The 24,922-nt window shown below is 40.2% G+C and overlaps 1 protein-coding gene across 1 annotated transcript; it reads right to left on the bottom strand.

Moving 5' to 3' along the window:
- Positions 1-1,143: 1,143 nt before the first annotated feature.
- LOC306844138 (DBH-like monooxygenase protein 1 homolog) lies at positions 1,144-24,695 on the bottom strand (the record flags this gene model as incomplete). The annotated part of the gene is made up of 12 exons (XM_079376080.1): positions 1,144-2,218; positions 2,397-2,565; positions 5,234-5,376; positions 12,978-13,037; positions 14,041-14,232; positions 15,090-15,256; positions 15,504-15,606; positions 15,687-15,866; positions 21,974-22,057; positions 22,510-22,677; positions 22,938-23,084; positions 24,426-24,695. The coding sequence occupies 12 exons, from the start codon at positions 24,693-24,695 to the stop codon at positions 2,057-2,059; spliced, it is 1,845 nt and encodes a 614-aa protein (XP_079232206.1). The 3' UTR covers positions 1,144-2,056.
- Between the last annotated feature and the right edge of the window lie 227 nt (positions 24,696-24,922).

Genomic DNA, 24,922 nt, shown 5'->3' with positions numbered 1-24,922 from the left:
GTCTTATGTGAACTAGGCTGTCATTGGAAGGTCTCCCATTTCAAGTTGGCTTCATTTAAATGAACTTTTCATACTTGAACTTTCTTTCCATGGTTTTACTTCTCCCATTGTTTCTGTTTTCTTTTGTTTCATAACCTACTGTATGTCCCACAGTTCTCTTTTTTATCTGTAGCTTTCTGCTTATTACTGTACCTCCTTTTGTCATTTCAATTGTATTTTAAAGGAGCTGTAAGTGATGTTAGCTCATAGAGTATCCAGATCAACCTAAAAGCGGTACAAAAATGTACAAAAACAGTCCATTATGCTGCTTGATATTGCAAACTGTATTTGTTATATTATTTTCATTTATCATCATAATCTTAAACTCGTTTGCAGCACAAATAGCTTTATGGTTTACTTTGACGACAAATGTTTCCCATCAGACCCAAATAAATTAAACTTGCTCTCATCACTAATGTGAACCTTGGACCAGTTCTCCACACAACATCCTCCTCAGCAAAGGCTTGGTAACTACAGAGTGGGCTTTCAGTTCAAATTCTCTTAAACGTGCTGAGACAGATCCTTACTCTGTTCATCGCTGAACTGGCAAGCAATTTCAGCTGCAGTGTTGAACCAATTCCCCATCGAGAGTCTCCAAATTGTGCTGTCTTCTCATTCATTTGTCTTACGTAGACGACCGGCCAATAATTTAGGTAGCTGTAAGTGTTCTCAAATTTTGATCAGTTCTTTTTAAAATATTTAATTCAAGTTTTTTATACTGTGCTTCAGAATACAATTAATTTATGAAACATGCCCTTCTGCTCCTGTTAGGATAACTTCAAATAGGACTAAGCAATGACCTTGAAATTTAGGAAATTTGTTCTCTAATTTTGATCTCCACTTTAACTGAGAAATACATCCTAACTAGTTCTAGTCTTGAAGAAGACCCTGTTTAAGACATTCAACATTTGTAAAATGTTCTCCTTTTCTATTATATGAAAGAATTTCGGATGAACAAAACCTTAAAAGCAAACAAGCAAGTAAACTAAATTTAAATAATGCAAAGAAAACACAATAACATTGTTTACCTAACATAGCCTACATGTGTAATATAAAATGCCATTACTCTTTTCATTAAAAACTCCAGCTACAAATACAGTCTCTAAATATTTACACGAAATAAACATTTAAAAAAAAAAAAAAAAAAAAAAAAATTTATTGCTTAAAAATACATAGACAGCATGTAAAATGTAATGGTTTTGAATATAATGCCAGCATTTCTTTATGAAACACACATTTAGCTTATAATGAGAGGAACACAGTTCGCAGAGCTCTGGACTGAACGCATTTACATGTGTTAGACGGTGACTTTTTAAAAGCATTTTTCACTTTTTTTTTACTTTTAAAAAAACTACCAGAAGAATGTATTGAAAAATTTGCACCACTTCTGAGGAAGCCTGCATGACAGTGCTCATAGTAGAATTTTTGACTGTTTTTGTTCTTACAATGAAAGTCAATGGGGTATAACACAACAGTGGAACTCACTGACTTTAAATGTATATACAAAAATAAACATCAATACAATTTTTCAAAATATCTTCTTCTGTGTTCCAGAGAAGAATGTCATACAGAACTGGAATGACATGAGAATGAGTAAATGATGACAAAATATTAATTTTTGGGTGGACTATCCCTTTAACCCACAAGACGTAATTTGTGGTGTACTGGAGTGTGACAGCCTATTTCAAACATGTGGTGAGATTATTAAGATTTACAACTATAAAGAAAAATTTGTTAGAGAGGCTGTCAAGACCGCAGTATCTCCTAACCAAGGATATTCCATGTGAAGAATGTATGATGCTTACATCCTACATGAATACAGCACAGTTGTGATCAGTGTTAGTGATAAACTTGATTTAGGCTAAGTAAGAGTGAGTCACACTGTGCAGGTATTCTATAGTATCTGCAAGATGTAAATCTTGAGCATCACTGTTTCTGGGAAACACTAGGCCTGATGGAAACCTGCTGTATATATGTTTATGAGTGGGGGGGGGGGGGGGGGGGATTACAGGAGACATTAGAGGTGTAAGCAGGTCTGTAGTATGAAAAATAGACATGCAGTGAGGAGCAGAGTGAAGGAGCATCCACACTGAATCTCCGAGACACTCCTACAGGCCACGACAGCAGCCGACGTCTGCTCTGACTTCAGCTCTGGAGGAGAGATGATCACCCCTTGAATCTAATAGAGACAGAAAGAAGAACTTGAATCAGCTTTCTGATGTGGAAAAGCTACATTAGTTAAAAAACTTGGGGTCAGTAAGAAGTCTGTCATGCTCACCAAGGATGCATTTATTCGCATGTGCATATATAGAAAATAAAAGAATATGGTAGACCCCTGTGTAATCAAAATCACTCACCGACCACTCATCCTGACCGATCTTAGAGCAACGAATGTTCATGGGGAGTTTGCGTACTATGTCGTTGAATGCTTTCCCTCTCTTCCTCGTCCACTTGTATTTGTCCATGGCCTCCGTGAAGGAGAGGTTGCTGTATTTCTTAGGACTTTTAATCACAAAGGGCCAAGTTCTTCAAAGAGCAAAAGAGATAGTTTGATACGGTACATTTACTTAATATCACAACCTTACTTGCAAAGTGATATAGATTTTGATAGTGTTTTCTATAATGGAGCTTACAAGCTTCAAAAAGGATGCAAAACACCTGAAAAGTACCATAAAATGTGTTTATATAGATCTTATAAATTTAGAGACACTTTTGTCCATATTACACTCTTAAAAATAAAGGTGCTTCACGATGCAATAGAAGAACCTTTTTGTCTAAATGATTCTATAAAGAACCTTTAACATCTGGGGAACCTTTCTGTTTCACAAAAGGTTCTTTGTGGCGAAAAAAGGTTCTTCAGGTAAGAAAGAGATAGTTCTTTAAAGAACCTTTGACTGAATGGTTCTTTGTGGAACCAAAAATGGTTCTTCTATGACATGTGAATAATATATGGTATATTTATAGCCTGTATATGGTTTGAGTGATTTACTGACTGATCAAAGATAATACTGAGGCAACTATAGCTGCTCAATGTGCTTTATATGTGTGTGAGTGATGGTGATCGAAAGACAGAGGGCGCTTGGGGCAGAGCTTTGAAACTAAATCTGTTTAGAGTTGCCAGGTCTATCCTCTTATAATCCCCCTTATTCCAGCATCTGAGCACAATACTGCTCTGAGCCTCAGGGGGTCGAATAAACACACTCCACCAGCAGGGCTCTTCAGATGTTCCTCATTTATAGACGTACACACCCACACCCACGTCCATCCAAAACACCACATTCACCCGCTCACACGCGAAATCACAAACAAACATGTGCGGACATAACAAACCACACATCTCTCTTTCTCTATACAAAGCAGTGAAAGAAATCAGTACAAAACACCAGCGGCTAAGCAGACGCCCACAGAACCGGTGAGTCGCAGCTGCTTTGAGACATGAACCTCCCTTAAAACTCATACAGTATATCTTTAGATTTATACTGTGGCTGTGATAACACCTCAAAGAGCTAGTTCTGCCTAAAACTAGCCAAGATGTTTTTATCTTTCTAGATGACTGTTGGAGAACCACCATGTATGAATGTGTTGCTAACTGTTATACAACAGTGGTGTTATAATGACCACAGATGTCATGTTTAGCTCAACTAAAATTCCAGAAATATGTGAAAGGAGAGAAGTCTTTGAGATTGATGGATTTATTTAGTTTTTATCTCAAATTGCAAGAGTGATGAACAAGATTTGATCCCATGTGTCTGAAGACCTTGTGGCTTGTGGTTTCAGAGTGTCTTTCTGTTTTAGCTCTCTTAGAATGAGACAAACAAATTTTACAATGACCATTCCAGATGTTGCTGTGGGTCGGACAAACAATTTGTACTTTCTGATGGGAGCAAGATGGCACATCTTCTTGTAAAGCTCTTGTGCTGACATGACAACCAGAACTTTTGGATAAGTGAAAACATTTATCCTCATTTGATTATCCAGCCATCAATCAATCACTGTTAAGCTATTTATGGGTCTATGATAGTGACACTGGCCTTATGTGAACTAGGCTGTCATTGGAAGGTCTCCCATTTCAAGTTGGCTTCATTTAAATGAACTTTTCATACTTGAACTTTCTTTCCATGGTTTTACTTCTCCCATTGTTTCTGTTTTCTTTTGTTTCATAACCTACTGTATGTCCCACAGTTCTCTTTTTTATCTGTAGCTTTCTGCTTATTACTGTACCTCCTTTTGTCATTTCAATTGTATTTTAAAGGAGCTGTAAGTGATGTTAGCTCAGAGTATCCAGATTAACCTAAAAGCGGTACAAAAATGTACAAAAACAGTCCATTATGCTGCTTGATATTGCAAACTGTATTTGTTATATTATTTTCATTTATCATCATAATCTTAAACTCGTTTGCTGCACAAATAGCTTTATGGTTTACTAGACTCAAAAATTGGGCCACGTGTGTACTGTGATGTTCACATCACACATATTGTAAGCATACCCTAGTGTACGTGTAAAAACATAAGTATACTTGGGGCTTTACAGTGGAATGCAGAGGCTTTCAAAGCTTCAAAATATTCAATTTGAACACATACTCCATGTGCGTGCTAGAAAAAGTTTCATCTTTGTCCAGTGTCTGCGTTATTTCTCTCCAGAAGTTATGTCCAATAAAATTGCCTTTGTACACATTTAACCTAAAGTTGTGGAGATCTCTTAACTCTCTCACACAATCGCTCGGTCATCTACTGCTGTTGCCGTCTCCATTAGTTTGTTGTTGTCATTCCATCTCATCTGTTTCTTTTTTAGACTGTGAAAAAATAGCCTGGGAAAGTGTTGCCATCTTGTGGACCAACCAATTAGTTAAAAAAGGCACACGTGTGAGTCCTTTGATTGGCTAAACAAAACAAACAAACAAAAAAATCTAATTTTTGCAGTTTACAGAGTCTCAGGCACAGAGACATATTGGATATTTTGGGATGCTAAATACAGTCATTGGAATATTTTTGGACTGACTTTGCATTAAATCGCTTACAGCACCTTTAACATGAACATAATATAAAATTGGGTATATACAGGGATGTTCATAATAATGAGATAAAACAATGAATTCATACTACAGCACCATGTGTGTATTCATAATTATGAGGCTAATCTGGGTATTTGCCACTAATAAAGAAACCTTTCACTGAAGTGCTTTCTCAGACTTACGTAACAGGCTCCTGGATCTCTTTGACCCCAATGAAATTAAGCTGGCCAGTTATTTCGGGTAAACTTTCACACCTGGCTAGGTTGACCCTGGGGTAGTACAGCAGATATGACAAACACATCTCATCCCGTGTACTAAGACCTCCCTGTAGAAAAAAAAAAATCCCCATTACTAGGGTCAAGACTTTGAAATACTACACTGACATAATGCATCTGAATCACTGTTACAGCCAGAAGCCTGTGACAAATTATGCCCAGTACTGAGCAAAGCTGAACTGACATGCACAGAGCAGCAAATATATCTTGATCTCTCTAATATGAATCCAAAACACCAGCGATTTGGCCCTGATATTTATGGATTGTGGACAGTCTACAGAGAAAAAGCAGCTCAGCTCAGACTATCAAGAGTGCAGCTCCTGGCTGCATGTGTATGGGAAAACGTCATCGGCTGGATCCGTCTCCAGAGACCTGCAGCTGTTTGCAGACATATTGTTTAGCCAAAAGAGCATGCAGTCTTTCACAGATTGGCTAGGAAAAAAAAGAGATTCAAAGGCATTTTTCTAATAGAGCTGTTCAATTTGTAGTCCTAAAATGTGGAAAAGGATTTGCATTGTCGTGCAGTGGGTTCCTTCTGAATAGTTTTTAGAATGTTTAATTAATATAAATAATTTGTGTTTTTTTGTGTGTAAATGTTTTTGTTGCTAGCAAGTTGATACAGTACATTTGGACTATATAATGGTTGAGCGGTCAAGCATGTAAACTGCCATCCTTATGGTAATTCTTATTAGCAACTTACATTTTTAAAAGACATAACAGGTTATCTATTCATATTTGAGCTAATTTGTCATTTAAACCCGTAAGACCTTCGTTCATCTTCGGAACACAAATTAACATAATTTTGATGGAATCTGAGAGCTCTCTGACCCTCCATAGACAGCAGTGATATTACAACGATCAATGCACAGAAATGTAGCAAGGACATCGGTAAAATAGTCTGTAATTTTATGAAGCTACGAGAATGCTTTTTGTGTGCAAAGAAAACAATAATTTTCAGAAACAATTTTTCTTCCCGAGTTATTGTCTTCTGCCATTTTGGGGAGTACCCCAAAACATAATGAACATAATCAGCGTTGTTTACATTCAGCATGTGCGAAGGTCTTACGGGTTTGGGACGACATGAGGGTGAGTAATTGATGACAGAATTTTCATTTTTGGGTGAACTAACCCTTTAATATATTATTTATGTTCAACAGAAGAAAGTCAGTCACACAGGTTTGGAATGACATTAAAGGGCATGTATTATGCAAATTTTACTTTTAGATGTTGTTTGAACATAAATGTGTGTTGACAATGTGTGTACACCACCCTTAATAATAAAAATCCACCCACTCGTTCCTCTTCAGGAACTCGAGCTGCGTCAACGACGCTTTGGGGAACGCCAATAGCGTAACCGGCTCTGAATACCAATCAAATCTGTCCAGAAATGGGAAGGGATGTCACGGGCGAGGTGACGTAATGACCAGCTGGTACAAAAGCACGTGCGGTGAAACCGGCATCAGCTTTTTGTCATTCAGCGAAGCGCTCTGTGACTGGTGAGTCCTTTTTACCGTTGTCTGTCTGTTTGTAAAACATGTCAAAGCGAAGTGGGGAGAGGAGTGAGGCGCAATACGGGCTGTGTGTTCCTCCGTGCAAAACGCTGTTTGTGTACGGAGGATACACACAGTCTGTGTGTGCTTTGCTTGGGAGCGAGGCATGCGGAGGCAGCCCTCGAGGGGGCTGATTGTCCGCACTGCGAGGGTTTTCCTCTGCGTGTGCTTCGCTCCCGAAAGGCTCTTTTCTCCGGAGAGGGCTCTTTCACTAGCGTTCCCCGCGGCACTGACCCGCTTCCGCTAAGGCGGAGCGGAGACGGCGTTCGTGGGGTTCGCAACGGGATCTGGCAGAGGGATCGGAGACGAGCGAGCTCTTTCTCCATCCGCACCTGCCGGATCCCGCGACCGCTCCCCGAGTCCGGAAGCACGCGTGGCGGTTTCTTCCCCTCGGGCAGCGGCATCGGCGCTTCTCGCGTCTTCCTCCGAGGAGGTTGACATGGGAGGCGTCGAGCATGTTGCACCCACTCTGTCGTCCCATATGAGGAGCCTGTGGAGTGTTTTGTCGAACCGCAGAGAGGGTTATACTGCGTTCTCTGCGGTTTCAGACTCACCTCCACATCTGAGCCTGCCCTTTTTTTCCCCGACCTCCACACTGAGGTGTCGAGGTTGTAGGGAAAATATTTCGGCCCGCCTCTTCATCCCCTCATTCTGTTATTTCGGTAGTGTCATGGGGACGAGTGAGCGCGGTTACAGAGCGATGCCGCGGGTGGAACAGACGCTTGCGAGCTATCTGTCCCCTGACGCTGCGTCGTCTCTGAAGGCAAAGGGTACGCGTCAGCAGGTCGGTCTGGCTTATGTTTGCACATCATGGTGGCATGCCAGGCTGACCTGCTCAAGGAGTTGGATGAGGACGGGGGATTAATGCGGAGCACATCTGTGGAGCAAACCGTTGATTTGTCTCTCCGCGCCGCCAGGGAGACCGTCAAGGCGATCTATGGCAGCCCTGGTGGCGGCGGAGAGGCATCTTTGGTGGACCCTGTCGGATTTATGGTAAGCAATCGTGACAGGGCCTTCCTTCTGGATGCCCCACTTTGCCGCCTGGCCTTTTTTGGTTCAGGAGGCAGGTGGCGGAGTTCCAGCGGTTTCTCCCTCGCCGCTCTCTAGCTCATGGGGCTGCTGGGCGAGAGCAGCCCCTGCCGCGTGCTGGCTCCTCGTATAGGCAAGCTGCCCCCGCAGGAGCGGATTGGGGCGGTAAGAAGGGTGCACGGTCAAAGACCTCCCAGCCAAGCAGGCGAAGACGTCTTCGGCCAAGAAGCCCTGATGTGAGTGGGATCAGGGCTTATGAGGGTAGCCCCCGCTGCGGTAGAGCGACGATCGCACGGCGATCGTCACCCCCCCCCCAGCGCCCTCAGGAGATCGTTCTGCCAACCCTGCCACCTATGGTGCTTCAGGGCGCAGCGGTCTCCAGCGAGCGCATATCTCAGTCTCTTCCGCCCGGTATCGTAGCGGAGCTGAGATGCTCGCCACCCCTTCGGGGGTCTCTGGAGCAGCTAGCTCTGGTTACACCAGAGGCCAGTCTCGAGAGACTGGTTCCCTTAGTAGACTATTTTGCAGCGTGGATACTACTGCCAAATGTGTCTCGATGGGTCCTGCGCACTGTAGAGAGAGGCTACAGAATCCAGTTTGATTCTCGTCCGCCTCAATTCAATGGGGTGAATTCCACGTTGTGGGCCCCGAGCAGGCTCTGGTAATGGAACAAGAGGTAGATACTCTCTTAAGGAAAGATACCATCGAGGTGGGTCTTCCTTCCGAAGAGAGTCCGGGTACTACAGCCGGTACTTCATAGTTCCAAGGAGGATGGAGGTTTGCGTCCCTTTTTTAGATCTGCATCAATTGAACCGCTCAGTCTGCAAGACTGAAGTTCAAGATGCTCAGGTAAGTACTCAGATCAAGTCCGAGGACTGGTCTGATAGCAGGTAAGTATCTCAGATCAAGTCCGAGGACTGGTTTGACACGTAGATCTAAAAGACGCATACTTCCATGTCTCCGTCCTTCCCACTCACAGGAAGTTCCTGAGGTTTGCTTTTGGGGGCAAAAGCTTACCAATATCGGGTACTTCCCTTCGGCCTAGCACTCTCACCCCACACTTTTACGAGTGTGTGGGCGCCGCGTTAGCTACGGGGCGCCCGCATACTCAATTACATCGGCCTTTGGTTGATTCTCGCTCTATCAGAGCGGAGGGCGGCTCAACATTGAGGTGTTGTTCTCGCTCACTTAAAAGTGTTGGGGTTAAGACTGAACCCCAAGGAAAGTGTGCTTTCTCCATTACAGAGAACCACTTATCTGGGGGTGGTGGGGATTTGACCACGGTGCAGGCACGTATGTCTCCTGCTCGGATCGAGTCAATCCTCACGAAAGTCAGGAGGGTGAAAGAAGGCCAGTCACTCACTGTCAAGCAGTTTAGATACTGCTGGGTCTGGTGGCAGCTGCGTCCAACGGGATACCTTTTGGCCTGCTGTACATGAGACCCCTACAGTGGTGACTCAAGACCAAGGGGTTCTCCCCGAGGGGAAACCCGCTTCGCATGATCAAGGTCACGCGGCGGTGCCTACGTGCCTTGGACATGTGGAGACAACCTTGGTTCTTGTCCCAGGGCCTGGTGTTGGGAGCTCCTTGTCGCCGCGTATGCTAGCGACGGACGCATCCCTCACCGGTTGGGGAGCGGTCATGAGTGGCCACCCTGCCCACGGTCGGTGGAGGGGTCATCATCTCGCCTGGCACATCAACAGGCTCGAGATGCTGGCCGTATTTCAGTACTTCTCCTAGACCTAAGAGGTTGCCATGTGTTAGTTCGCAAGCGACAACACATCGGTGGTCTCTTATAGCAACCACCAAGGAGGTCTGCGGTTCGCGCCCCCTGTACAGGCTGGCACACCAGATCCTTGTGTGGGCTATGAGGCCTAGCTCTCCTGGTTGGTCGAGCTGGCATTGCTCCCCTCAACTTTGAGGGTCACCTTTGAGCATGCCGCTCCCTTCTGAGTGTCTTGAGTTCCCTCTCATGCAGAGAGTTAAGTGCTCCGCTCTCCAGAGATCTGCCTTGGTAGAGCTAGCATTGCTCCCCTCAACTTAGAGGGTCACCTTGAGCATGCCGCTCCCTTCTGAGCATCTGAGTTAGTACCTCATGGGGAGCAGACACCCTGTCGAGGCAGGGGCTGTTATCCGGGAATGCTTCACACCGAGGTGGGGAAGCAGATCTAGAGAGTGTTTGGCCAGGCCCAGGTGGACCTCTTCGCTACTCGGGCAGCGCAATGTCCCCTCTGGTACTCTCTACGTCATCCAGCTCCGAGGGGCTGGATGCCGTGGTACAGACGTGGCCGAGGCTTCGTCTTTATGCCTTTCCCCCGATTGCTCTGCTCCCCGGAGTTCTGGAGAGAGTGCGCCGGGACGGACACCGGCAGCTATTGGTAGCCCCGTTCTGGCCGGGCCGAGTATGGTTCTCGGACCTGATTTTCCTCCTCGACGGCTCTCCATGGGAGATTCCAGTCAGGAGGGATCTCCTCTCACAGGCAGGAGGCACCCTTGTGCACCCCTGCCTGGAGTTATAGAAGCTGTGGGTGTGGCCCCTGAGGGGGCACAGCTGATAGCCTCTGGTCTCTCAACCGAGGTTGTTGAGACCATTCTCCAGTCCAGAGCTCCCTCTACGAGGAAACTGTATGCCCTGAAGTGGAGACTCTTCACTTCATGGTGCGGAGATCGCCAGCTCGACCCAGTTAACTGCCCAGTAAGTACAGTGCTGGAGTTCCTGCAGGCTCGACTCTCCGCAGGGTTAGCCCACTCCACCTTGAAGGTCTATGTGGCGGCAATTTCTGCTTACCACACCCCTCTTGGTGGATTGACAGTGGGCGCACAACCCCTAGTTACATGTTTCCTCCGTGGTGCACTGAGGCTTAGTCCTCCTCCCTTTCGGGAGCCTGACCAGGTGCGAGCACGTCCACACAGCTGCCATGTGGAGAAGGACGGACCAGTTGCTAGTGTGCTACGGTCCTTCTAAGAGGGGTCTGCCTGCTTCCAAGCAGACCCTCAGTCGGTGGATTGTGGATGCCATTCACATGGCTTATGAGTCTTCTGACCTCCCCTCGCCGATGGGAGTCAGGGCTCATTCCACTAGGAGTGTGGCGGCCTCCAAGGCCTTTCTCGCAGTTGTCCCTATTCAGGACATCTGCAACGCTGCGGGTTGGTCCACGCCTCTGACCTTAGTCAGATCCTTGGCCTGGACATGTGAGCCACTCCAGTCTCTTCCGTTCTCTTGCCCTAGCTGTGCGCCTCTTTTGGACACACAGGGCAGGGGTGCGGAAGTCTGGAGCCGTTGGTATCTCGTTCCCCAAAGCGTCGTTGACGCAGCTCGAGTTCCTGAAGAGGAACGTCTTAGGTTACTTGTGTAACCCTAGTTCCTCGAGGGAACGAGACGCTGCGTCACGGAGCCACACTTCCGGCATCCCTGCCAGCGCTTGCTTCATTCTATAAGCTGATGCCGGTTTCACCGCACGTGCTTTTGTACCAGCTGGTCATTACGTCACCTCGCCCGTGACATCCCTTCCCATTTCTGGACAGATTTGATTGGTATTCAGAGCCGGTTACGCTATTGGCGTTCCCCAAAGCGTCGTTGACGCAGCGTCTCGTTCCCTCGAGGAACTAGGGTTACACAAGTAACCTAAGACGTTTTTATAATCCCCATAAATAAGCAGTGTCTCAAAACAATTTTTAACAAACTTGTGAGTATTTGACAGTTTAAGCACAATAAGACAATGACATAAACTTAATTTAGTACTTGCATGTCATGTAACAGCCGCTTTCTGCACGTGTTTCAGATATGCATACATATATCAGAAGTTTAAACTGAAATGCCTTTAAAACACATGATAACCAAAACCAGAGTTATCTGAAGTAAGAGGTGTAGAGGCACAGCCCTATTCTGGAAAAGCGGGTGGGGAGCAGCAGCTCATTTGCATTTAAAGATACATGTACACCAACTGAAAATACACCAACACATTCTAGTTACACCTGAGACTTATATTACATCTTGCAGAAAGGGACATAATAGGTGTCCTTTAAAGGGGTCATCAGATGCTAAATTCACCTTACAAGTTGTTTGAACATAAATGTGTGTTAGAAGCGTGTGTACACATCCATCCTATAATGATAAAAATCCACCCAATGTTTTTTTTTTTTTTTTTTTTTTTTTTTTTTTTTAAATCTCCTTTCTCAAACCAGGCTGCTCCCACGACAGTTGAATGACAGGACCATCTTACCTTAGTCCCGCCCTGAGTGAGCTGTCATCAGTCCGCCATTGTGTCGACTCCGGTGCAGGGGAAGACAAGATGTCTTCAATTAAGCGATTGAAGCGTTTTGTTGTTGGATGTAATAATGAATATAGCAGTCGTCATTTACTCCCCCAACATCTGAGCCGCTGAAGACGCAGAGGATTAACGTTACTTTCGTTTAGAAAGGAATGCGATGATTCCCGATCTGCCTAAATGCATCTATGTTCGCGCAAATCATTTGTGATCCAGCTTCATCTACACAAGAAGTGAGTATAAGGTTTTTTTTCATGAATCATTGCAAATTGCCTTTCCTAATAATGTGCTAGTTAGCCAGTTTCGCGGCTGAAGTTTAAAGTCTGCTCGTCACTCCACGGAAGAGAGGGGCAGGGTGAGCAGAGCTCATTAGCATTTAAAGCAACATGGACTAAAATGGCTTGATGAAAACAGCTGATTCTGTATGTTATAGACTTTTCATTAAGACCCTAAAGAATCATATCAACTTGGCATCCGATGACCCCTTTAAGGATGAGCAAATCAAGACAAAATTTAGATTTTTGTGTGAACTAAGGTTGTGAATGAAATGAGAAAGTTAAAAAAATGCTATTTTAAAAGGAAAGGAAGGAAGCCATGTTAAATTAGCCCCTAGAATGGCAAATCAGACATCATGATTGAACAGCTCTATTATGTTTGACTAAGCTTGGTGTTAACCAGGATTTCTATCACGAATAACACTCTAATTGGTGTAATTCATAAGAAAACCTAGCCAAACTATATGACACAAATCTATGTAATTGTTGTTAGTAAAAACATACAAGGCTTTAGAAGCCTTAATCTTACCCAGGTCATGTTCATTCTGCCTTTAGTGTTGTATCTACATTCAGTGATTAGAGAATCCCCCTGGTAACAGAAAAACATGTCAGTTAACAGATATTAAAAGCGAATTACAAAAAACATTTGCTTATCAATTATGCTCACTGTTGGGTGCTTGCCAAACAGAATAGGCAATTGAATCTCTGATTGTTATCACACAACAGAACAGGATAACAAGTCACAACTCACACATGAGTCACCTCTCGCCTGTAAGCACTTTTAAACAGACACCAGTCCTGCAGATGCACAGTGTGTGCTCTTTACATGTTGAATTTATTACACCACTATTAGGTAATACAAAGTGCTTGGCTATGGCTGAGACACTGGAGCAGAAAATGATAATTGCTCCATTCTTTACTGCTAAAACACTACCAATCTCTCAGCTATAAACTCGGAGCACTGAAAAGAATCTAAAGACTTAAGTCAGAGTAAACAGCATATTTAATTTGACCCAAACAAGACTGTGAGGGATAAAAGCCTTCACATCTAAATTTAATAACCCATGTTTTCTGGAGTTCTTACAAGGCCTGAAAATTTGTGAGAACAGATTGTATTGTTTAACCACTATTTACACGCAGATACAAACTCATCTGGCATATTGAACAGACTGTACTTATGTCCCTCAGACAGCCACACCTTTTGACCATTTGATTTTTCCATTACTTTTCCAAGCCAAGAATTCACCATTTTGTAATTCACTGCTATTTCCACACTCTAAAAAAAATGGTGCTATATAGCACTAAAAGTGGTTCTTTGGCTCGTGATCATAGGGGAACCACTTTTGGTGCTGCATAGCACCAAATCTTGGTGCTTTAGTGGTTCTTTGGCATGACTGAGGGGCTATATAGCACCGCTACCATATACAGAAACTGTTAAGCTCCTGTATGGTTCTTCAGTGGTTCTTTGGGGTGATTAAGGTGCTATATAGCATCACTGCTGTACAAAGAATTATCTGTATCTGATGATTAATGCAACATCAATTTCACCCTCAGATGGCGCAATGATGATTATGAAACTGAAATGGACTGACAGGCAGGATGATCTTCTCCTGGCTGAGCGGCTGGAACTCCTGGAAGTTGAAATCAAACTGATCGTCTGAGGCTAGTGGCTGGAGCTCGACCTGCTGGCGGAAGTGTCTGGCTCTGATAGCCCGTCCTGCCAGGTGAGCATGGAGTAGAACTGCAAACACATGAATTCCACTGGGCATCTCGCTGTCTAATGACTTACAGGAAGAGAGACACATGTTATACTTCTTTTTTTTAAACTTGCACTAGCATTCAAATGTTAGGAATTACCAAGATATATATATTTTTTTTATGTTTTTGATGACAATTATTGTTTGTAATTTGATTTAAATAGTAATTAAAAAAACAAACAATTAAAATATTTATATTTTTATACACTACCATTACACTACCATGCACTTACTATTTTATACACTACCAATTCATACTTTTATTCAGCAAGTATGAATTAAATTGATCAAAAGGAACAGTAATGGTATTTCTAATGAAACAAAAGATTTCCATTTCAAATAAATGGTGGTCATCAAAAATCCTGAAAAAAAAAATAAAATAATTTCCTCTGAAATATTGAAGAGCACAAGTGTTTTAAACATTGATAATAATAAGAAATGTCACTTCAGCAGCAAATCAGCCAATTAGAATGATTTCTGAAAAAGCATGTGACACTGAAAACTGGAGTAAAGGCTGCTGAAAAATCAGCGTTTGCCATTATAGGAATCAATGCCATTTTAAATATATTAAAAACGTTTTATTATTTTAAATTGTAATAATATTAAACAATAATACTATTATTACTTTATTTTGATCAAACAGATAGAGTCTTGGTGAGCGTAAAAGATTTTTAGAACAGTTTATTATATAAATAGTCATTTGTAATAATATGTAATTAACTGTAATTTAATGCATCCTGAGTATTGGTTTCTTTCTAAAGCACTCTTTCATAGTGATTACAAATGCTTCAATAGTAGTGTAGGTTTCAAATATGATTTTATAAAGTGTAAATGGAGTGTAACCACAATAATTATTTATTATTCTTTTTTCTGTGCTGTCCCACCTCTTGTAGACACTCCTGTGTGCAGTGTCCTTCTGTAATATAATCCTGGATGCCTGGAGGCAGCATGTGGTAGAGACTGACCCACACTCCTGTCTCGATGACCCCAGCATCATAGCGCCTCAGGCTGGGGCTGTAGTACAAACGCAGTCCTGAACTGTCCACTATCCCTGTGGTGAAACCAAAACTCTGAGAAGCTCAGACTCAAACCTTACAGAAAAGTTCATTATTTATTAGCTGAAAATCACTGCAATATACCATGGAGCTATACTGATTACTTAACAGATACTCACAGATATATACAATATACTAAAAAAAAGACACAGGAAATAAGGTTCTTTAGTTGTGCCTTATGTCACTTAGGGCAGAAAGTGAGGCAGGCTTTAAACTGTTGAAGTGTATCATGACATGTAGTACCTCTTTGTAAAGATGGGTTATCGAAGTGCATCTCCATTTGAACATAGACTGGGTCTATTGAGGTTCCTATAGACATTCCAACATGAGGAGGGTAGGTGAAGCCCTGCAAGGAATAAAAATAATTTCTATTCAATATCTGAAACTTTTTATTATTAGAATGAATATGAACTTATGAAATACCACCTCTCCCCCAATTGCCCAAGCAAACAGGACGGTTTCACAGGTGAAGAAGGAGTCTGGCATATTTGGATGGTAGCATTCATGTCCTCTGTTGATCTCGCTCTTGTTCAGATTACTGTCACACTGGTAGAGCAGAATGTGATGAACCAGATTCTCATGACCCTTTTGAATCTTTGGCTCTATCTGAAAACAACAACAAACAGAGAGGAATATGAATAGCTGCGCTGTGCGCTCTCAGAATTGAATTGAGAATGCCTTTTGTATTACAAATTCTACTTCTGAATTTGAACAAAGTATGCAGAATTGTTAGTATTTGAATGTAATGAATTCAAATGGTATTAAAATCAAATAGGTAAAATAGTAAAACTGCTAAAATCTCATTTAGCAGTAGAGAAACCCTTGCTATGAAGGACTAATAGATTATCTATTTATTTCTTTATTATTATTAGTAGTATTATAGCATTATAGTATCAGTATTATTATTGTAGCAGTTCATTTATAGTTATAGACTGAATCTGAAAATTGTATCATAAATGTCAATAAATATGTCAAACAATGTGGTAAACATTTTGTGTTGCTGTTTGTTAATGATCTCTTTTTATGGCTATATTAATATATGCATAAATTTTGTTGAATTTTGTTACAAGCGTTTAACTTGTAATATGCATATCAGAGAATGAACAGACATAATTAATCCAAATTGTTTATATTTGTTCACAAAATTCAGTAAATTGTCTTCTGGTTACACCAGTTCAAATTCTAGTTCAACAACAAATTATTACATAAAATCTTAATTTAAACTAACCTTGATTAATATTTAGTTAATGTACATTAACATTCAAAAGTTTGGAGTTTGTAAGATTTTTAAATGTTTTTTTAAAGAAGTCTCTCATACTCACCTATGTATTTTGATCAAAAATACAGTAAAAAGGTGTTAGTGTGAATTATTATTAAAATTAAAAATATTTTTCTATTTGTTTTCTATTTGGGGGGTGGTGATGGCGCAGTGGATAAGACACATGCCTTTGGTGTGAGAGACCCGGGTTCGAATCCACTGTGAGACACCAATGTGTCCCTGAGTAAGACACTTAACCCCTAGTTGCTCCAGAGGCGTGCGACCTCTGACATATATAGCAATTGTAAGTCGCTTTGGATAAAAGCGTCAGCTAAATGAATAAATGTAAATGTAAATGTATTCTGTTTTAATTTGTTTTCCTGTGATGGCAAAACTGAATTTATTTTCATAATTAATAACAATGTCTTTACTTTCACTTTTGATTTAATGTGACCTGCTTACTAACAATTTGGATGTAGAAAAAGTAGTAACTGATCAAATTGTGAATTTCGTAGATATACATAATTTATTGTGTCCTATGCAATTTGGGTTTCGTAAACAGTATTCGACAGAAACTGCTGTATGTTATTTTCTTGAGCAAATTCGGTCAAACTTAGATGAGGTTTAATTTTTCAGAAGATACAATAAAATGGATTGAGTCTTATCTTACATCAAGGAAACAGTGTACCCGGATTAATATCTTCTTTACGAGATTGCCCCACAGGGGTTCCTCAGGGGTCAACCCTAGGGCCATTACTCTTTATTTGTATTTGAATGATCTTCCAGATGTTTGTCCTGATGTACATATTCAAATGTACGCAGATGACACTGTGATTTATGTACATGACAAAACAAAAGAAAAGGTGGCACAAAAATGATCTATTGCAATGACAAAAATTTTAGATTGATTTACTCAGTGCTGCTTAACATTAAATGTTTGTAAAAGTGCATGTATGTTTTTTTTAATTAAAAAGGAGGAGGAGGAGGTCCAACCAGCTATATTAGTTAATGGTGAAAAATTACAAATTTTACCAGATTTTAAGTATCTTGGACTTATTTTAGATTCTCATTTAACATTTGAAATGCATGTTCGAAAAATAGTTTGTGTAGTGTCACCTCAACTTAGAAATTTTAAATTTATACGGAGTCAACTTTCAATAGAAGCTTCAAGAGTTTTTTTGAATTCTTTGATCTTTTCTCATTTCTCTTATTGTATTACTTCATGGTCGCAAGCAGGGAAATCTAGTCTTAGACCTTTATATACTTTGTATAAACGTGCTCTAAAAGTATTTGATAGGAAACCTTGCAGGTATCATCATTATTTGATTATTGATAAGTACAATTTTTTTTACTTTTGACAATTTTATTGTGTTTTATAATTGTTGTCTAATGTACAAAATCGTTAACAATCTTGCACCCTCACCCTTGAAGGAATTCGTTTTTTCTTGTACTGAAAATATAAGACAAACTAGAGCTTCGTCTAGAGGTGATTGTGCAGTGAATTTTAGAGCTACTGATTTTGGTCGTTCAGCTTTCTCTGTAAGGGCTGTTAATAACGAATAATTTACCAATTACTATAAGACAGTGTTCTACCTTAGCACAATTTAAGCTACATTTGAAATCATGTTAAAAACGAGTCAGGTGTGTGACCATTGAGTATTTCTGTATTTTGAATGAAACTTTGAGTTGTAAAATTTTTATAATTGTTTGTAGGATGATGCTTTGTATTATTTATAGGGGATATTTTCTGTGAGAAATCATATTTTTTATCTGTTAAATTTGGGAGGGATTTTACTGTAAATGGTATTATACTGATGTTTTTTGTCACATAATTTGTTTAGTATTTTCCTACCCAGGGACAGCAGATTAAATTTAGCTCTTTAGCTAATTCTGGGGCAGTTTTCTGACTGTCTATTGTCCCTGTCAAATAATTAATTAAATAAAAAAATAAACAACAGTAGTGCATATATAATGTAGTGAAAGTATTGCTTTAATGAATCTGAGAAGTTATTTTCTTTAATCCAAAACAAGAACACTTTTCACCACACTGTTCCAAGCTTTGACAAAGGGATCAGCCATACAGATTTGATAAAAGTAGGTTATCTTTTTAAACCACTCTATTTTGATCCTCTACAAGAAAACTCTCTCTCTCTCTCTCTCTCTCTCTCTCTCTCTCTCTCTCTCTCTCCCTTTCTGTCTCTAAAACTAGCTTGGATATCTCTGGAATAGGAAGTGGGGGATTTTAGTATTATTTTTCTCCTCACAGTGGGCTTCTTCAGTCGGAACTGGAATTCTAAATAAAAGCATATCCAACAGAGTGAACTGTGTACTTCTCTTCCAGGGGTCTCTGCCTGAAGCAGTGTGACCCAGGGCCAAACAGTGGCTGAATAAATATTCAAACATTCCTTTATTTCCCTTCCACTTCCTATTTTTTACCCATTGGGAGCCATTTTGTTTTGAAGAACCAAAATCTAACATGTAGATTGTGTAGTAGCATTCTGTTGTTAACAACATGTCTGATCCATCCATCTAAATCCATCACAGATTCAGATCTTACCATCCTTATAATGCTGTTGTCATTATACTGTAATACATCAAACAGTAGGATTTTATGCACAAGGCTGTATCAATGTCACTCAAATGGATGCTTTAAAAGATGCAACAACATTTTGTGCGTTTTGTCACTGAGAAGTCACTAACATTGCTCGCAATCATTCAGAAATGTCGCACTGGGGTATTAAAGTAAATTGCTCATCACAGAGCCCAGAAAATGAGCTGGATGACAAACATTTGTGACAATTACCACAAGCACAAGCCTAATTTACTGTAAGTAAGTGTGTGCGTATTTGCATTAGCCGATTTACGCGTTTATTCTTAGTAAATCATCTGCAATATGCCAAAGCAAATAAAGTACACTGAAAAAAAAAAAAAGATTATGATCATTAGAGCACATTTACAAGCCTTTATATTTCCAAATTTCAAGCTTAATTCAATGTGTTTCTTTGTAATTGTGAAATTTACTATCAATTTCTGAGTGGAAATCCTATACCTTTTTTTTAGTGTACCTTTTATTTGGGATCTTAGTAGCACTATACTGTATAAAGTACACCCAGACAGCCTCTGGCATCACTAGCATGAGGTTTTTGACAATGTTTTTGACAATAAGGACAGTGACAATATGGCCTGAATAGAGACAGTGAGAGCACAGTGTCTGGAAAATCTGCTCCTGTTTGACAGTTCAACATCTGCTCCATCAAACTGCGAGGGAACAGAGCGCGAAACATCCAGACTCTGCTGTGGTTACGGGGCAGCTGTTGGCATCTGACTAACACAGCCTGGAGCTTTCCGAATACCAGGCTACTGTATGTAGAGAGGACAGTAAAAGAGGGCGAAGGGGGGTCACAATAATTATTCACTAGCTGGTTTCAACTGATTTGTGTTCAGTTGATGTTAATGAAAGGTTAAATGGAGGCAAAATGTAATATCTAACTCAAACATGATCCGTTTAAATGTACCCAAGCAATATTTAGGCCACGATTAAAGTGCATCTAGTGAATGTCAGAATGTGTCAGTGTGCACTTGTCTTTACGTTTCATCATCTTGTGAAACACGGAATACACACAAGTCTACTCACTGTAGAGTCGTTATATCCGGCGCATTACATACTGAACACTGCAGCAAACTAAATGGGTTACATTCATTCTGTGAGCTGCTCACTTCTGCATGTGCAGCGCTTATGTTTTTGCTAAAAACGTGGCGCTGTAGCCATAGTGATGAATTCATGTAGATGAATGCATGCCTGTCTTTCCACAGCTGAATTTTACATGGGCACGAACTGGTGACTACAACAATTAAATTAAATTAAAGGTTAGTGCATCTGAAAAATTAGCCTGAAAGGATGATGCTTAATTGTAGTATTTTATCATATGATTAAAGTACCTATTCTGCCTCTAATTAAGAAAACCTGAAAAGCTTAGTTACGGGAAGACTCTTTCATCTGGGTCAGAGAGTATAATTTCAAAAAACATGTCTGATCTACAAATAGCAGCTGCAAAAGACAATAATAAGCAGGTTCCTCAAAAAAAGAAGAAGCTGGGGGAAAGAGAGACAGAATGAGATCTAAACCGATGCAGGTGACAAGATACTGTTGCAAAAAAAACAAAAACAATATAAAAACAACCATATGACGTAAAACATACCATGTTTTGAAATGAAGTCACATACAAGGAATCTAATTTATGTTTTAAACATATTCAGAAAGTATAGCATCCAACAGAGTAACAACAGTAACGGTGAAGCTACTTAATCGTAACATGAAATAAATGCTTAAACCAAAACTGTGTTTAGCATTCACACTGACGCCAATTAAATCTGTAAAGATCACAGATTTGGATCCTCTCTGTCTTACATTGTACAGTTTTTTTATTTTATTCCAATGAATCAGTTGTCACCCATAAATGGTCATCTCATACGTGGTGTTGGAATAATCTGATTCGTTCTAGTGAATTATGAACAGTCCTTTCTTATATGATGCTGCCACAGCCTGGTTGCAAATGAAGTTGAGAGATTGGATCTAAGCACAGCAATTTAGTTGTATATACACAAAGTCCAAAATTGGAAACAGGAACAGAACAGAACAACTAGGTTACACGCAAACTCGCAAAGACAACTGACAGGGAACAGAAGAAAACACAGGGCTCATAATTATAATGAAACACACCAATCAAACAGGTGCAGACACTAATCAAATCAATGAGCAATTAGGAACAAAGGAAACTAGGACATACAACATATACAGAAGATACATGTGACAGATGCATTGTAAAGTTTGATTAATTCTTTTGAATTGTTCGCAGTGGTCCTCCTTCACATATTATTCGAGGAAATCTGTTCATTTCCAAATTCACAAAAATGATTCACCAATTTCAGTTGTTGTGCTTTGTAAGTTATTGTTATTGTCCCAGGAAATATACAGTATGTATATTTTAATGTAGCTACTTTTGAAAAACAGAAGATTGACTGAAGTTTAACTGCTTCATACTATGATTATCTTGTAGCTTGGCAAGCTACAGTCATTAGCTGCCCCAACACTGTAGTATTATCTAGACTTTCTTGGCATTTACATTTTGTGAAGATCATATCAGTTAATTAAAGTTCTTGACTGACAGGAATCTGTTTAAAACTGCAGACATAAGAAAATGCACAAGCTTCATGAAAGCCACATAAATGTAAGTACAGAAGAAGTGAACTGAAATAGTAGAAGGTACTTCACAACAGGGAGCATTTAATTAGCCAAATGTAAGCCTGTAATTTCCTAAGCATGCATCTCTGGAATAATAGTCGCTGTATATCTCCTCTGGTTTAAAGCATGACTTGAATGAATTTAAATGTTTTAAAACATTAGGATTTGATTATGATGGGCATTCTTGAAAATGTAAAGAGTTTTATTACTCACTCTGATTATATGATGTTTCTTCTTCAGCTCTGGAAATTTAAAGATCTGACACCAGTATGTTGTATCCTTATGAGGTACAGGAACCTACAATATTTGAACATGTTAACAAATTTACAGATAAAAGGTTTGCATCAGTCACAAAACAGTTAAATTTAGCAGTTAGACGGCAACAAGCAGAAGTATTCCGTTGTGGACTGGAGAGCATGGACGTTTTATTAATCCCATTTCCTGTTTTTTTTTCCTATTCAATGCCGAGTATTTGTTATGTGGTTGTAAATATGTACACTCTTATAAAATCTGTTGTTTCGCAGTATCCCACAAGCATAAAAAGGACCTTGTTTTCATTCAAAAGACCCAATCAGGACTCAAAAGGGTCTGTATTTAAAAAGGATTCATATGTAACCACAAGGACCTTGATTCCTAAGCATGCAAAAATAGATGAAACGGTAGGTATAACACTGCCTAGGGCTAAGCCGTTCTCTGTCACTCCTAGCTCATCAAACGCTCTAGCAGTCTGCTGAATGCACTTTCCTCACCTCCTTGTTTTGAAGGTCAAAGAAAGCTGTTCCTGCCGGGATGCTGGAGCTGGTTCCAGGATTGAGTAATCGCAGACTCTTTCTGCCTCTGTTCATCCCATGGTAGACTGGTCCTGACACTCCCACGTCCTCCGCATGGAACGCCCAGATCACTCTCACTGTACTGCCCTGGGCATTGACAAATTATGGGTAATTGTAGACTTCAGTGCAAGAGATTTTATATACAAGAAATAATTTGACAACATTTCGGGGGAAGTGAGTTTATTTAACTCCTTAATAAAACAACGTACTATTATGTCCCCTGAACAATAGGCAATGTGCTAAAATTACAACCAACAGTTCAAAGAAATGGCTCCAAAAAACTGGTTACAGACACTGCCCCTGATGGTTCTTTGAGACTTACGGAGCCAAATGTAAGTCAAACCTACCGTAATGACTTTGTCATTGTCATCACAGGTCTGTAGGTTTCTGCTGAAAGACAGGACGGTATGAGTGTCATTCTCTCTGCCGTACAGTAGTTGGTAGCTCTGCAGCGCATCTTTATGGACCTTTCTGTTTGAATCTGTATAGTAGTCCTGAGCAGAGTGAGGAGGAACAAAGTTAGTCCATCTCAGGTTTGAATCAGAAAAGAAGCTATTTTTAAGCAGTACTGGGATCATGTGAGTAAATGCATGTGCGTGTGGTCACATTTAATAACCTTTGCTCAAAATGTTTGGTTCGCTGCACTGGCAAATATCGTATTTGTTTCCAGTACATTCAGACACCATTATGAATATGTTTTGGAACAAAAGACGTCATGACTCATGCTTACAAAACTAAAACAGAAATGTATTGATATAATTGAGCTTCATTAGACAATACTGATGAATAGTGCTGTGTTGACATCTAATTGTATACATCAGCTGGATGGAGATTACAGTGTGCAGAGAATATACAACACTTTGGATGTATTGAAATATTTCTCTGCTTGAATTTGAAACAGTACTGTTTATGTGAGTACTCTGAATAAAATCCAGGTCACAACAGGGCAGCTGATTGTAGTCAGGTCAGTGGATGATCTCATTGCAGTGAATTTCAGGACACAAAAAGCTATCACTGCAGATTTAAATGTTCGAAAGTGGTCTTGGAGAGTGGATATAAATATAATTTTATAACATACCCTAAGAACATTGCATGTTTAAGATTCCCATTCACAGTAAAAAATTATGGAAGTCAACTAAAAATGACAAATTATAACAATAATAAATATAGTTTTAGCGACCACTACCATGTTTCGGTAATATACAAAATATAGAATATGCATTTTATTTCTGCTTTATTGACACCCAATAAATAAATAATAATAATTACATTAATAATTACTAATATTTATGCAAAGTTGTTTTGGGATCCAAAGTAGTGCAAACAATTTTTCATGTTTTGGGATAAGTCTACTCTTTAAGTTTAAAAAGCTAGGCTCATATGAGAATGAATGGCTGTAAAAAGTTGAGCAATTAATATATAAATTATATATTATATATAACTTTATTAGTTATATATTCTGCCTGTGGAGTGTGGACTGCATTTTCTGAGAAATGCACAGTGGCATTATGGGATAGTAAACAAACAAACAAACAAACAAACAAAAATGTTATTCAATTTATACAATTATTGTTATATAGTTAAATAGATGGAAGAAAAGATTATCCAAATTATCCTATATTTTTTAGAAAATAGAGTTAAAATAAAAATACCTCAAATGACTTAATTTCAGTAGGCTATACTTAAAACAGAAATAATAATAATCAATCCAGCCCGGCATTTACAGAGATCAAATGCAGCAGACTGATTTTAAATTATGAGTCAGTGTTCTCTTACTGAGATAATCAGGACTGAATGTGAGATGCGTTCAAACCCAAAGGTGCGTGCACACTTACCAGCAGATATGGACTTCCGTTGAGCACACCACCTATCACGATATCAGACGAGGACATCGCACCGGTCGGTGATAAACCGAATCCTATATATCCTCTCGTTTCCACTTCTACTTCAAAAGTTATCGTGGACTCGTCAAATCCCCACTTAATGTTGTATCTCCCATCCGCATCTAGTGCAGCTGAATGAACGAATCGTGTCCCCTGTGAGCACGCCGAGCAGAAGAGTGAAGTTAAGAAAACTAGAGCGCAAAGAGGCTGATTTTCAGACATATCGAGCTTAATCGCAAACAACACCGACTGCACTAAAGGACGCTTTTTATCCATAGAGCAGTTTATGGAAATATGCAACTTCCGAGGGCAAGAGTGTTTGTTTGCTTTGGTGCATTGGAGGCGAATGATCCTTTCAAGCGCTGGCAGCCTCCCACCGCTGAACTGTTGGAACTTGTGTGATTTCCCTTTGATGTGGAAAGACATGTAGAGCTGAACACCATACGAGC

Source organism: Barbus barbus, assembly GCF_936440315.1.
Source record: "Barbus barbus genome assembly, chromosome: 24".
Lineage (NCBI taxonomy): Eukaryota > Metazoa > Chordata > Actinopteri > Cypriniformes > Cyprinidae > Barbus > Barbus barbus.
The sequence above is the reverse complement of the archived record's forward strand: the minus strand, read 5'-3'. Positions and strand labels throughout refer to the sequence as shown.